This window comes from Lodderomyces beijingensis (assembly GCF_963989305.1).
Source record: "Lodderomyces beijingensis strain CBS 14171 genome assembly, chromosome: 1".
Classification (NCBI taxonomy): domain Eukaryota; kingdom Fungi; phylum Ascomycota; class Pichiomycetes; order Serinales; family Debaryomycetaceae; genus Lodderomyces; species Lodderomyces beijingensis.
In genome coordinates this window covers 2,556,000-2,569,524 of record NC_089970.1, presented here as the reverse complement: position 1 = coordinate 2,569,524, position 13,525 = coordinate 2,556,000, and the positions used below count along the sequence as shown (strand labels likewise).

At 44.7% G+C, this 13,525-nt stretch overlaps 4 protein-coding genes across 4 annotated transcripts; all 4 read right to left on the bottom strand. All coding sequences in view use genetic code 12, as the record gives it.

The window, feature by feature from the left end:
- Nucleotides 1-38: 38 nt before the first annotated feature.
- LODBEIA_P10490 (uncharacterized protein) lies at nucleotides 39-4,388 on the bottom strand (the record flags this gene model as incomplete). The annotated part of the gene is made up of 1 exon (XM_066970894.1): nucleotides 39-4,388. The coding sequence occupies one exon, from the start codon at nucleotides 4,386-4,388 to the stop codon at nucleotides 39-41; it is 4,350 nt and encodes a 1,449-aa protein (XP_066827987.1).
- A 1,101-nt stretch (nucleotides 4,389-5,489) lies between these two features.
- On the bottom strand, nucleotides 5,490-6,411 carry LODBEIA_P10480 (uncharacterized protein; the record flags this gene model as incomplete). The annotated part of the gene is made up of 2 exons (XM_066970893.1): nucleotides 5,490-5,723; nucleotides 6,349-6,411. The coding sequence occupies 2 exons, from the start codon at nucleotides 6,409-6,411 to the stop codon at nucleotides 5,490-5,492; spliced, it is 297 nt and encodes a 98-aa protein (XP_066827986.1).
- Nucleotides 6,412-6,696: 285 nt separating this feature from the next.
- On the bottom strand, nucleotides 6,697-7,072 carry LODBEIA_P10470 (uncharacterized protein; the record flags this gene model as incomplete). The annotated part of the gene is made up of 2 exons (XM_066970892.1): nucleotides 6,697-6,719; nucleotides 6,853-7,072. The coding sequence occupies 2 exons, from the start codon at nucleotides 7,070-7,072 to the stop codon at nucleotides 6,697-6,699; spliced, it is 243 nt and encodes an 80-aa protein (XP_066827985.1).
- Nucleotides 7,073-7,446: 374 nt separating this feature from the next.
- LODBEIA_P10460 (uncharacterized protein) lies at nucleotides 7,447-13,032 on the bottom strand (the record flags this gene model as incomplete). The annotated part of the gene is made up of 1 exon (XM_066970891.1): nucleotides 7,447-13,032. The coding sequence occupies one exon, from the start codon at nucleotides 13,030-13,032 to the stop codon at nucleotides 7,447-7,449; it is 5,586 nt and encodes a 1,861-aa protein (XP_066827984.1).
- Between the last annotated feature and the right edge of the window lie 493 nt (nucleotides 13,033-13,525).

The window sequence follows — 13,525 nt, the reverse complement described above, 5'->3', positions numbered from 1 at the left end:
TTTCAGTTTTTTTTTGTTCTTTTTTCCTTTTCCTTTTTTTACAAATTCATTTCGTTCAAAATTTGACCAGCTAATGTCTTGTAATTCCACGTGTTACCTAAAAGTTTCTTAAATTGCACACCATATAACCCAACAAGCGGCACTTTGACAATATGAATTTCAAACTTCAACGGCGACTTGCTTTGCAGTTTTGAAGCCGACGATGCACTCATTTGCCGTTGATGGTGAGCTCCTTGAGCCCTATGCTCAATCTTGGAAGAAATCAACATGTCGCTTCCACCACCATAGCCGCTTAACGACTCGGCAGAGTTTCCAAATTCCAAGGCGTCATCTTCAAATTCCAAATCGTGGTTATTATTGCCGGCGCCGCTAGCCCCTGGCTCATCCTCGTATAATCCGCGCACGGTCTTGGCGGTAGCTGGCGTGTTGGGAGGCATCATCACTTGAGAATTATTCTTTTTTCTATATGTATTGAGAAACGTGTTGCCAATGGAAATCTTTCGTCTGTGGCCATCTCCTATTGAGTTCGACGATCTTTGCATCTTGCCTCCACCAGTGCCGGGAGTTGGCGATAAGGGACTAGTTGGGCCATGCAAGGAAGGCTGGCGGCTTGGGGTTTTCGCTCCCTCTGGTATCTGTTTTTCATTCTCAAATGAGTTTGACTTCAATGTAGAAGACTTGGACTTGAACGCGTCGCCGTACAATTTTTTCTCTTCTTCATTTTCCTCATAGTCCTGCGTGTACTCGTCCAAGATATCGTCTGCTTCATACTCTTGCTGGACTGATGGCGTGTGCACGCAAATGAATCCGCCCTTGACTTCCTGGAATCTGACACCCAATTTGCTCAAAACATTGATAATATTGTACCGAATAACGGGTAGAGGCTTGGCAGACGTGGTTTGCACGCTAAAGAACCCTTTCAAGAATAAGGTCTTGCAATGTTCGATCGAAGGCATCGAGCCAGGTTTGGCGGTACTGTATTCTTTCATCACCTCTTCATCAGTAAGTTGAGGGATATCTTGCCATTCGTAGTCGTCCAATTTCACATCATCAAAGAACGCCAAGCCGTTTTCTCCGTGCTGATCAGTGATATCCTCATCCTGTTGAATTCCCAACCCTTCAAGGGGTGGCTGTTGGTTCGCCGTGTTGCTTCGAGCACGGAAGGTGTCTCTTCTGAGCTGGCCTCCAACTGATTTGGCCCGGGCTGTAGGATGCATCTGGCGAGGTGGCACTGCCAACTCGTTTTGCTTATCCGTATCCTGAATTAAAGTGTTGGTGCTGGGATCATAATTAGGTAATGGTGGCAAGAGCTCAACGGGAGTAAAGCCATGAGCTTTGCCTTGTGCGCTAGCCGATGGTGCTCTAACGTGACCGGGAACCCTCCGCTCTCTTGGCCTCTCCGTTTTCAAAGGCGACAGCCTCAAGCTTGTCTCTTTTTCCTTTGCAGTGACCTTCATACTAACACCTCGGCGCACCATTGGGTCCCCCGTTGAATTGTTGGTGTTCTGAGGAGGAAATGGGGGCTTTTCTCTAGCTGTCTCGTAACTAGGCCGCAGTGAGTGACGAGGTGAACCGGGACTCTTGCCTTTCTTGGTGGACAATTTTCGAAACAAATTGTTGAAACCGGTGCCAGCGCCTGCACCTGCACCTGCACCTGCACCTGCACCTGCACCAGTACCAGGACCAGGACCAGGACCGACACCAATATTCTTGGGATCCAACGTTTCTGTTGGTGGTGTACTTCTTGGACTCGTAGGTTGTTGTTCTGGTAATAGCAGATCTGGTCTATCGGAGGATTCGGTTCGGTTCACACTGAATCCAGAAGGCGCCGGCGACGTGTGCGCTTGTTCGGGCACTGCAATCACAGGCGGAGTCGTGATTATGGAAATCAGTTTCTTGTAATCTCTCTTTGGATCTAAAGTCTTGGAAGGAGAAGAAGAAGAGGAAGACGCCGCCGCCGCCGCCGCCGTCACCGTCGCTGCAGCAGTTTCCACAATTCTTGGTTGTGGTACATTTGGAGTCTGAGGTTTTGAAAGGTTGTACTCGCCCAATATAGCCACCTGGGTGGCGACTTCTGGACTTCGATTGTTGTTCACCAACACTGGCGACTTGGTCGTCTTGGGGGTGTTGTAGCTAGCATCTTCTTGAGGGGTTGGATATGATGTATATGCCTTCTCCTGCAACTGGAGCTGCTTCTGCTGCTGCTGTTCAAGCAACATCCGCTGGTGCTCCTGCTGAGCAATTTGAGCTCTAATGGCATCCTCCTTCATCTTCTTTCTCTTTCTCATCTCAAGCACCAAGTAGTAAATCGAGACCAAAGGGTGGAACCCTCCCGTTGGATCTGGCAAGATGTTTGAATTTGACGCAGACGCGTACTCCTTACCCTGTCTCATCATGTTGTACCAATTCTCGCAGCTCATCTGGTACTCCACACTCAAAAGAATGCTCGTTAGCTCTTCAGTGACAGTTTGGACTGAACCCAAGTCAAACGCGGCAATCTGTTTGATGACGTCTGGGTCTAAAGGCAAACGCAATGGTTCTCTGCGTGGTAGGTAGTTTGATATTTTATGATCATAGCCTTTGTTTAGCCATGGATGGGAGCATATCTCGTACAAGGATGCCCTCTTTGTTGGATCAACCACCAACATTCTCGAGAGGAGGGAAATGCACTCCCGCGAGAGGAAACTGGGATACTCGACATTTCCCTTTTTAATCTTCTCGTGCAAAACGGACACAGACTGGTCGTCAAATGGGACTTTGCCACAAACCAAAACATATAGCACAACTCCAAAGGACCAAATGTCAACCTCGGGTCCAATATAGGGCTTGGCGCTCAACAATTCGGGAGCAGCAAAGTATAAAGAGCCACAGTAGGTCTTCAAAAGGTGCTTTGGCGCATAAAGATTAGACAACCCGAAATCTATAATTTTCACGTCCCCTTTTTCGTTGATCATAATGTTTTCAATTTTCAAATCCCGGTGCACGACGTTATTTCGATGACAATAGTCCAAAGCCGAGGCGATACCTCTTGCAAATTTACGAGCGTGTCTCTCCTTAAGTGATCCGTGAGCGACAATGTAGTCCAACATTTGGCCTCCCTCGATATACTCGAATAGCATATAATAGTGGTTTGTCATGGGGACCATCTCGTACAATCTGCAAATGAACGGATGGAACAACAACCGTCCTAGTGCCCCTTCCCGGATGGTACGCTTATCTCTTGCTAGTTCCTTTTCAAACTCCTTGTGCCTCTGGGCTGCCTCCTGAGATGTTTGCGGGGGCGGGTCATTAGCATGAGCTCGTTGATAGAGCTTTGCGGCTCGCGGAATAATTTTCACCGCACAGATTTCTCGTGTAGTGTTGTGCTGAGCTAGTTTAACTTTACCCATCGACCCAGCACCAATGGTTTTGACAAAATCCCAATCTCCGATGGATTTTCTGTGAAATTGTTGTTGTTGTTGCTGCTGCTGCGGTTGTTGTGGCGGTTGTTGTTGTTGTTGATTCGAGTGTGATTGTTGAGCCTGATGAGTTTGCGAATGTTGGACGTGGTTTTGAGGTGGTTGTTGTTGCTGCTGTTGCTGTTGTTGTTGTTGTTGTTGAGGATGATGATGATGATGATGATGATGAGAGTATTGAGATGGATGGGGATTATGCGACGGCGACGGCGCTTGAGGATGGCCAAAACTTTGCTGTCTTGTATGACTCTGGTGTGACTGACGAAACTGCTGTGCTTGCTGTGCTTGCTGCGCCTGCTGCGCCTGCTGCGCCTGATGTGCTTGCATTTGCTGGCGCTGATGCGTGTTTTGATGAGATGAATGGTTGGGTACTTGGTTATGTGATTGAGTAGCTTGATGATGCAGCTGTTGCAGTGAACTATGCAATTGAGAAACTCTACTCGCCTCTGCAGAAGGGTCGTTTTTATGATACTGCGCCGGGAACAATTGTTGCGTCTGGGAATTTGCCACTCCAACTGGCGTCGAAGCAGGAGACGGGATGGCAATCGGTGGTAGTAACTGTTCTGGCCGATGAGAAGCATTTGTTGCGTCAACTCGTCTAGTTTTATCCTCGTGCTTATTGGGAGTCATGCTCACTGAATTCGACCGGTTCACCGAGTCCAGACGCGAACTCGATTTCCGCTTGTGGGATTCAATATCTAAAGCAGTATAATGGGGTGACTCGTTGTTGCTGGCGTCCTTTCTCATTTCATTTGAAGTTGTAGCAAATAGATCCGACTTTGATCTCAAAGTCCCACTCACGCTCCGCAACATCCTTGGCGTGGCAGGTTGTCCATTGAATGCCTGATTCGCTGGTCCAACTGGTACTTGGTTTGATTGCGGGATGTTTACTGGATATTTGGTGGCTTCATAGTTTGGCTGCTGATCTTCCATCTTCCACTTGTATTTACGATAAAAATGACGTCAAACGAAGAATGATCAAGGCTGGGGAGGAAAACCAAAAAGCGTTATGCAAAAGGAAGTGAACCAATTGAGTGGGTAAAATCCAAAAAAAAAAAAAAAAAAAAGAAGAAAACAAAATCAAAATCAAAATCGATATCAAAAACCTCCAATGTCTTGATAAAAGATGAAAACTTGCTTCCCGGGGAAAATCTCCTCCTGGGTTTGATTCCTTTTTGGCTTTACCTCTGTGTGACTCCTTTTTTCCCAAGAAATCAAAAGATCAAAAGAAAACTCCTCCAGGTGGGAAAGAGTGAGGTTGCTAAAAAAACCAGTAGTATCAAAAAAAAAAAATCCCGGACCAACCTTTTCGCTCGTGTCTTGGGGTGTTGTTGTAATTCTTTCTCCTCCACTTCAAGCAAGAAGACAAAAAAAAAGAGCCTGTTGGTTCTTGTCCAATTTAATTCAAGAATCAATCCAAAATGGTGAGCAGCCGTGCAAAACCCCTTTGATGGATGGCAGCTGAAATTGATCTAAACAGTTGGATGTGGAAGTTGCAGGCTTTCTTTGGAAAGGAGAAGAAGGGCAAAGAGGGTTGTAAAAGGAGAGAGAGTGGCTCTGAGGTTGTTAAATCTTTTTGTATACTGTTATTGTTGTTTATTAGGAGAGAACAACCGTCACTGCTACTACTACCAAAAATATGCCACTGCTATCACCGGTTCTCTCGAGCTCGGCATTTCCCCCAGGATGTTTTCAATCCCTCTTTCTTTCCAATTTCAAGACACGGCACTTGTTTCGAAGCAATCCTCTCTGGCCCAGAGCCGGTTTTTCCACACTTTTCCACCAAAAGTTGTTCAAAAAAGAAAAAAAACTCACATTTTTCACCAGAGTTGGGTTGACACTGCCCCCATGGTCAGTTCCACGACAAAGCTGCAAAGGCTCTCATTCTCTCGACTCAGAATCAAAAAAACCTCATCTCTATTGTTTTAAAGAATTTACACATACTTACATATGTATATATATTATATATATGTGTGTATTTCTACTTGGTAGTGAAAATATGCCTTCCCCCACACCGGTTTACACTGGGTTCCTCTAGTGATGAGCCTTCAAGTGTTGGTACTCCAAGGAGTAACCGAATATAAGCACAACGAGAGCCAAGTGAAGCAATGGCTTGCCGGACGCATTGTCGCCGTCAAAGTAAGCGGCTCTGTATCTGGCCAAGGGGTTGCTTGATTTCTTAGCGGCTGGGGCTGGGCCTTGTGGCAACTTCTTGTAGAACGAAACAACTTCGGTCATTCTTTTGGCATTTGGGGCTGATCCAAGGTTCTAAAAGGAAAAAAAGAAAACACAGCTGTTAGTATATGACGAAACTGGAAAAAAAAAAAGGGAGGGAAACGAGACCATGGAGACAAGTTTGGTTCGGGTTTGGGGAAGCATGGGCGATCTGATCTGGCACAATGGAAAATGCAATTGCCTTGGTTTCACTTTATGACCTATTCAACTAGAGGCTCTGAAAAACATGCTGCTTTGTGCTGAGTGCTCGCAAGACCCCCGTTATCGTTTTTGAAAAAATCTCTGAAACGCCTCAAATACCCCCCTTGGGACTTGGTCCAAGAAACCATATAGATGAAACGTAGAACTAACGAGAGCAGATCGAGCTTGCCTATTCAACTAGTGGCTCTGAAAACATGCTGCTTTGTGCTGAGTGCTGGCAAGACCCCCCTTATCGTTTTTGAAGAAATTTCTCAAACGCCTCAAATACCCCCCTTGGGACTTGGTCCGTGAAACAATATAGATGAAATGTAGAACCAACGAGAGCACTTGAAACTTAATTACCAAGCCCCTGCCCCCCCCCCCCCCCCCCCCCGTCACATCTCGAAATTGTTCAGTTCAGCCCAGACTCGTCCCATTCTCCTCAAAAACCACCTCTTCTCAAAAAAAAAAAACATACCTTGGCTGAAGCGATCTTTGGAGGGATCAAAGTAGACAATTGTCTTCTGATAACAAACGACATCTTTTTTTCCTGCTTGTACCTTGCTGTTTTCTGAAAGACTAGGTATGTAGAGAGGCAGATATTCCAACCCGGCTTGTAAAGTCACAAATTTTCGCTCACTCAATTACAATACAAACAAGGACGTTTTGAGCTGCACACGACTGCAAATTGATTCGCTGCAATTCGCCTCAACAAAACCGACTCTACAGCCTCAAGCAGGTTCATCAACAATAAAGATTCATCAAAAAAAGTCATTAATAAAGTTCATCTTCTATCACGAGCTAGCCATAAAGATACCTAGAGGAGTTAATCCTGACTTATGTAAAGAACTAGTTTTGCTCAATGTTAGTAAAGCTATTCCAGTTTTTTTTTTTTTTTTTTTTTGCTGATGCCTTATAGTAGAGAGCTGTAGGCGATAACGACGACAGCTATGTGGGCTTGAACATTGGCATATAGACATACCGTTGTTGCCCCTGAGAAACACATCTCCATAATTCCTTGTAACGTCGCCATTGACAACTTCTCTGCCGTTTTCCAACACCACATTCATGTATCCGTCTATTGTTTGTAAATCTCCTTGGTACTCTACACCGTTGCGCAATGTCACTTTGACTGGTGACCCAATTATTCCACTAAGAAACTTGCCTGGGTCTATTCTATCGATTTCCGATAAATCGGACATTATTTATGAATCACGGAGGTTTGGTTGAACGGGTTTGAGGACGCTGGATGTTCTGGCTACACGTCCCAATGGTGTGTGTGTTTTGCCATGTTCGTCTCCCATCTCTTTTGTCAGAAAAAAACGGGAAAGTCGTGTACTGCTCACTTTCCACTTTTCCTTGAGGATACCTACAAGCAACTGCAACAGGCCGGGAAAGAATAATGGGTAAAAATCTACAGGGAGTGGTATATTCTTGAGAGTTGTACTGACGTTGTCGGGAATTAGCTTTTCGTGGGAAAAAGCCAAGTGAAAGGTAAGGGAAAGGGTGCCGTTTTTAAGCGCCACTTTTTATATCTCTATAACACCAGAATTCCTATATTTTTTCTTTGAAAAGCTCACCCTTCGGTTAACGAATTAATCACGGTAAACAAGTGAACCAATTTCTTCAACAAACTGATCTCGTAGTCGTCCTTCTTGTATAGCTCGTGATTGACTTGGTTCGTGTCGAGCAAGTAATCTCTTTTCAAAACACCAATAACCAACTGCTTAACAACGCCCTGCATCAACGACCGTGCTTGTATTAACCCGGGCTTATAACTTGGACCCATTGCCAACAAGACAGTCGCTATCAATTCAAAAATCGGTATCACCAACTCAAAGTACGAGATGCAGTTCTCCTCTCTCTTGGACTTTTCTGGGGCTACCAAATCTGCAAGCGATAAAGGCGTGTCCAACAATATCTTGACTGTTTCGTTTCTCAAGTTCAGCAGCTCATTGACGTATAGATTCAACCCCAAATCGGGATCAATCTTGAGTAGATCGAGTTCCCTCACTGTTGCGAGCAAGTCGATTTGAAGCAACTGCAAAGCCCCCAATTTGGTTTGCGCTATCCTGATCAACAAGTAAATGTTGGCTTTGAACGCAGTCAACTCAACAAACAAATCGTTGAGGCTAAAGTCCGAGTCGTTTTTCGAAGCCAAAACGATAATATCATCTGTTCGTCGAAGAGAGCGCAATATTTGCGACAAGAAACTCGTCTGGCCCACGCTGATGATGTCGGTGTTGGTGATGTTCCCCAACTGCAACAACGAATGCAACGCAAACGTTGCGTTTATCCTTGCTAACCCTTCGGAGTACGACAAATCGTTGCAGATGACGGGCAAGAGCCTTTGATACACATGCTTCACCGGCTTGACGAGCTGTGCTGCCACCAACGGATTAGCAAACGCCTGTAACAAGAACCTGTTGAAAACGGAATAGAGCTCGGCCCTCAAGCTTGGCGTCGAGTTTGAGCCAATGATACCGCTCACGCAGCACTGGTACAAGGGCATCAATTTCGCCATCAACGAGGCCTTCTCCTCGAGATCTTTGGAGCTTAAGTACTTTTTGCAGTAAATGTCAAAGAGCGAAGCACATAGTGAGATTAGCTCCTCGGAAAAGATGACATCTGCATCTAGATATGCAGAAACTTTGGGTACAACCGAGTTGAACGTTTCGATAATAAACTCGCTCGAGAGAGCCTCGTGGTCGGTTATCAAAATCTTCATTAGTTGACACCACGATTGCAAGCAGTACAATTGAACCTCTCTCGAGTTGGTCATGACTAGATACTTGGTGACAAATTCGTGCATATTAGTGGCCTCCACCATTATCTCCTCAGAATAGGATTGTTTTGCCTCTGGTGTAATGAGATTCGAAGACTGGCACAAGATTCTAAAAGTCTTGTTCAAGATTGAATAGTTCAACGAGGAATAATCTGGCCCTTCAACTTCTTTCAACACCAAGCTCATATCAAAAGTTTTGTTCAAGTAGTCATACTTTTCAATGTCGAAATTTGAAAAAATATAATTCAACACATCCAAGAAATCCAAGATCTTGGCCAATGTGCTAGGAAATTGGTTCTTTTCAATGAGCAACGAGGCGTATTGCTTCTTCTTGGCAATCGAATTGATATTGTAGAATTCCATCGACAAGAGCTTTAATGCAAACTCTCGCTGGCGGATAAAAGAAATAAATGCATCGACGCTAGCAACAGAGTTGATAAACAGGTTTTTTTCGGATCCTAAGTTGCCATCAAACTCGTAGCCGCACCAAATGGTTTGCAAATCCAATTTGGGTTGGAACGTTATGAGCCCCTGAACCAAATCGTTGTTGTGGTCTCTGATCAACGACATTGTCAAGTTTGCAGATACGGGGTCGGTGCATAGTTTGATGAGGGTTTCCAAGATCATCGAGGATAGTTTTGCCGGCCCAACGTCGATCGAGTGTCTGTTGCCGTTGCTGAAATCAAGCTCCGATATCAAACTCAAACTGACTTTCAACGTGTTTGTGAGCACTTGCAACAAGGTATTATGTTTCTGTTCTCTTTCCGAGTTCCAGAATAACCTTCCGCCCCTGATTTCGTACCCCAACAAAAAGTGCACCACTGTGATTTTATTTTTGGACTCGTCAAGCGTCAGCGAAAGGAAACTGAGTATTTCATACTTCATCTGCAAGTCAGCCACCTCTTCGAATTTATCAATAAAGGCAAACCTAATTTTTTCAGACTCGTCAATATTCTCAAACGCGGCAAGCAACCGATCGATAGAACCGGCCCCCGATATTTTGTTGTTGGGGTTTTTAAACTGAGCAGAATGGGCCACACCTTGCAATAATTTCAAAGCGTTGGTTGAGATGGAATCTTCGCAGCTCACGTACAACGCAATGTGGACCACCGAGGATATGTGGAATAGGAAAATGTCAAAGAATGAGTTCAGACCCTGAGGTCCCAAAAATCCTTTTGCGAGGTAAATGTTGTCAAAAATCGATTGAGGCTGGCTCGACACCAAGCTCGGCACTAAGCTCGTGGAGGCACTGACGCCAGTCGTCGATATTTCTCTAGAAGTAGGTTGGTGCTGGATCACCAGATTTTTTTTACCTTTCAACACTGGCAACAAGGATGACATGTACGTAGTTTGAACGCATTGTACAGATGCAAGGAAAGCCAACGCTTGAGAAACTAGTACCGCGACATCGGGCGACGAGTTGACCGATTCGACCCCCAAATTGACAATTTTAAACAACGCCGTGTTGGCTCTGCTGTCAAAAAAGTAGCTGATTATAGCGACGGAATGATGTAGTTTAACATAAGCGTCAAAATTTATTGAAACCCCAGGTATCAACGAGTCAAACACCGAGTCAAAAGACACAAAGTTTCTGATTATTTTTGGCGCAGTCTCACTCAAAAACGTCCAATCTATCTCCTTTAGGGACTCGTTGCAGAAGGAAAGAACGAGGTGCTGCAAACTACGCCTGTCATCCTCATTTGCTAATTCGTGCGACTGCGCAAAAACCTCCAACATAAGAAACTCAAAGTACGGCCATATCCCGATTTGATTGTTTGGTCTGTAACCATACCCCAAATCGCAAGGGTACGCGAGGGTGTATTTTGCAAATGCACTGCCGTCTCCAAACGGAATCGATAGCTTCCGCACCAAGTCAACAAAATTTACAACCTGGCTGTAATGCGTCAAGTTGTTAGCGAAAACCTCAATCATTCTCGGTGATCTCTTTCTGGTGTACTTTTTCGGTTCAGTGACTTTTCCCAACAACTCGTTTTGGCTCTGGTTTTGCGTAACCATGTGCATTCCGTGGTACATCCAGCGATCAACAAGACGCCAAATCTCGTACCTCATGAACAGATTGTTGTTTTGCTCGACAAAGTTTCCGAGCAATCGAAAGACCAAATTTAGGAGGACAGCACGAGAGTCGTCGCTCGCGTGTATCTCGGGCAAGTCCACATAGCGCGGGTTGCTTGTGGTGGAGTTGGCATTCACGTTGACCTGGAGCATTTTCCCGCCATTGATCAAGTTGTCAAATTCCAAAAATTGGGTCACTATTGGGATAAATTTCTGGTAGGCAAATGCCCGGAGATGTTTCTCCCTATCCGATCCATCGGTAAGATGCTTGAATATGGAGGACAACAAGTGCATAAATCCTGCAATCGACACAACCGAGTCCTCTGCTAGCTCGATGATGATCTTGCCGTCACCACGGCCCTCGACTTCCAAGTGCGAGGTACTGGAAGAGAAAATCAATTCGTGCTTCTTTTGAAGGACAAGCAACTGTTCAGCCAAATCCTCCTCAAAGTTCCTTTTGAGTGATTGCACATAGTATTCAAGTGAATCGTGGATCGAGTCGATGGAGATTCTTGAAAACTCATTTTTTTTCATGCTGGAGTTGTTGTTTATCAAAACATCCCAAATCTTGATTGCCATGGATGAACCTGCAGATGCCAATGATCCTATTAAAACACTAAATGTGGCAACTATCAAGGGCGACGAATTGTTGCACAATCCCCAAGAGAAAAACCCAGCCACATCGTTTGTCGAGTTATCAGTATCATCTCCATCACCATCACCTTGATCATCATTATCACCATTACCTTGACCATCGTTATTATCACCATCCCAGAATAATGAACATAATTGGGGCCGATTGTTGAAAGTATAGGCAAATGCAATGTAGAATCTCCCCAAGTCGGAGCGCTGGGCTACCTGGTCAAACTCCAGAACAGCAGAGTTTCCCGATTTTTTCTTTTCGCCAAACTCGTCCTCATCTTCACTGGACTCTGCATCTTCCTCGTTGTCTTGAAAAGATAACAAAAAATCCTCCTCGCTGTCTCTTAATGACGTGAGTATCAACGCTGCGTTGGAAACGAAATTGCCGAAAAACTTTTGAAAAAAGGGAGCCAAGAGGGCTTCATTCAACTCGGGATTCAATTTTAAAAAAGAGGACACGTCCGTTAACTTTTTGACATTTTCAAGCCCCGGTCTTTGTCTCGCAACGTTGATGAGTTCCGGTGTGCCTGGGTATACAAATTTTGTCGGCTCCAACTGCGGGATATTCTTTTGCAATAGTGATCTGAAATCATAAGTCTCGGGCAACTCGAAAACTCGTCGAGTTTCTTGGTTGGTCGTTTCGGCGCAGTAGCAGAGAAGAAGCTCCATTACTCCAAAGCCAATCAACTGCTCCATGTATTTTAAAATGCTCTCCTGGAAGTCGTATTTTGGAGAGTCCTGTTTCTTGCACCACCGGATGAATCCCGTTAGGAAAGTGAATCCAGTGAGAATTTCAAATCCGTGCACCTTTGAGCTCGACAAGTCAAACACTTGGCTCTTTTCCATCGGTATGTTGCCCGTGATATACTTGTACAAGTCATTGACAAGGTTCGTCTCGCCTGCCATTGCCATTGCCATTTCATGAAAGTTCAAGACAAAAGGCAAAAAATGAACCACCAAGAGATCTTTGTTGCTCAAGCTTTTCACGAGGTCGATAACAAGCTTGTAATTGCTCAAGGTGCCGATTGTGTCAAAGTAGTTTTGAGTGAAGCTGAATAAAATCAGGCCCAAGAGCTCATGGCACTTGAAAAGTTGCACTCGTGCAAAATTGATGCCGTTAATAAAACCCAAGTTGTTGATGTCTCCTGAAACCTTCTGTTTGTCGATTAAATCATTCAAGTTATCGGTCAATTTGTAGATTTTTTTGAAACTAGCAATGACATTCGCAAACACGGTTGCCACGTTAATCGATCGCAGTCCCTGGGAAATGAGAAAGCCCAAAATGTTCAAAATGTACTCGTCTCTCAAAAAGTAGCTTAGTTTTGCAGAGTCGCTCAAGGAGGTTCCCTTCTTGAAGCTGACGTCTTGGGCAGCATATAACAACTCAGCCGTGCAGACTTCGTCCAAATCTAGCTCGGTTGCCAAAACGACGCTAATTTCAACAAAGGCGTCATTGAGCTGAACCTCGTCCCCGTTTGAAAGCTTGATGGCGTTCTTTAGCTGGCCTCGTGCTTCTTGCAGCGGTGTAGGAGTAGTGAGGACGTGTTCTAGGTCATCTGATATCAGCAGAAGCTCGATTGTGGCCAAATCCACCAAGTCCGGCTGGAACTTCAAGGCGTTATATATCTCTGCAAATGCCTCTGGTGACCATTGTAGTGACATTACTGCGGAAAGTGGAAGGTGGAAGGTGTGAGAGGTGGTTTGTTGTGCAGTTGATCGATATTTGCTGCTAATTGGAACAGCTCTGTTTACTTCATCCTACCAAATATCTCCATTGTATGTACATTTTTTTTCAGTTTCGACAGCAGGAAACTACCAGATGTGTGTGCAACCAAAGACCTCCAACATCTTCAAGGCCACCAAGGCTTTCCCTTGCGCAGTACTCTAGGAAGCTTTCAATATGCTGGCTTTCTGACTCTCTAGACTGACAATGAGAGGTGAGACTCTTGACTTTATCGTGTCAAACCAAGAAAAGTACTTCAAAAGAGTATATTACGACCAAGTCTTCAAAGGCTTGTAGAGATTTCCCACCACTCGTAAATACAGAAGTAGAACTAATCTGTTTGTATATCCAAACCAATCCAAACCCACAAAAAAAAAAAAAAGGAAAAAGATAAAGATAAAGAAAGGGAAAAGGCCAAAGAAAAGAAGAAAA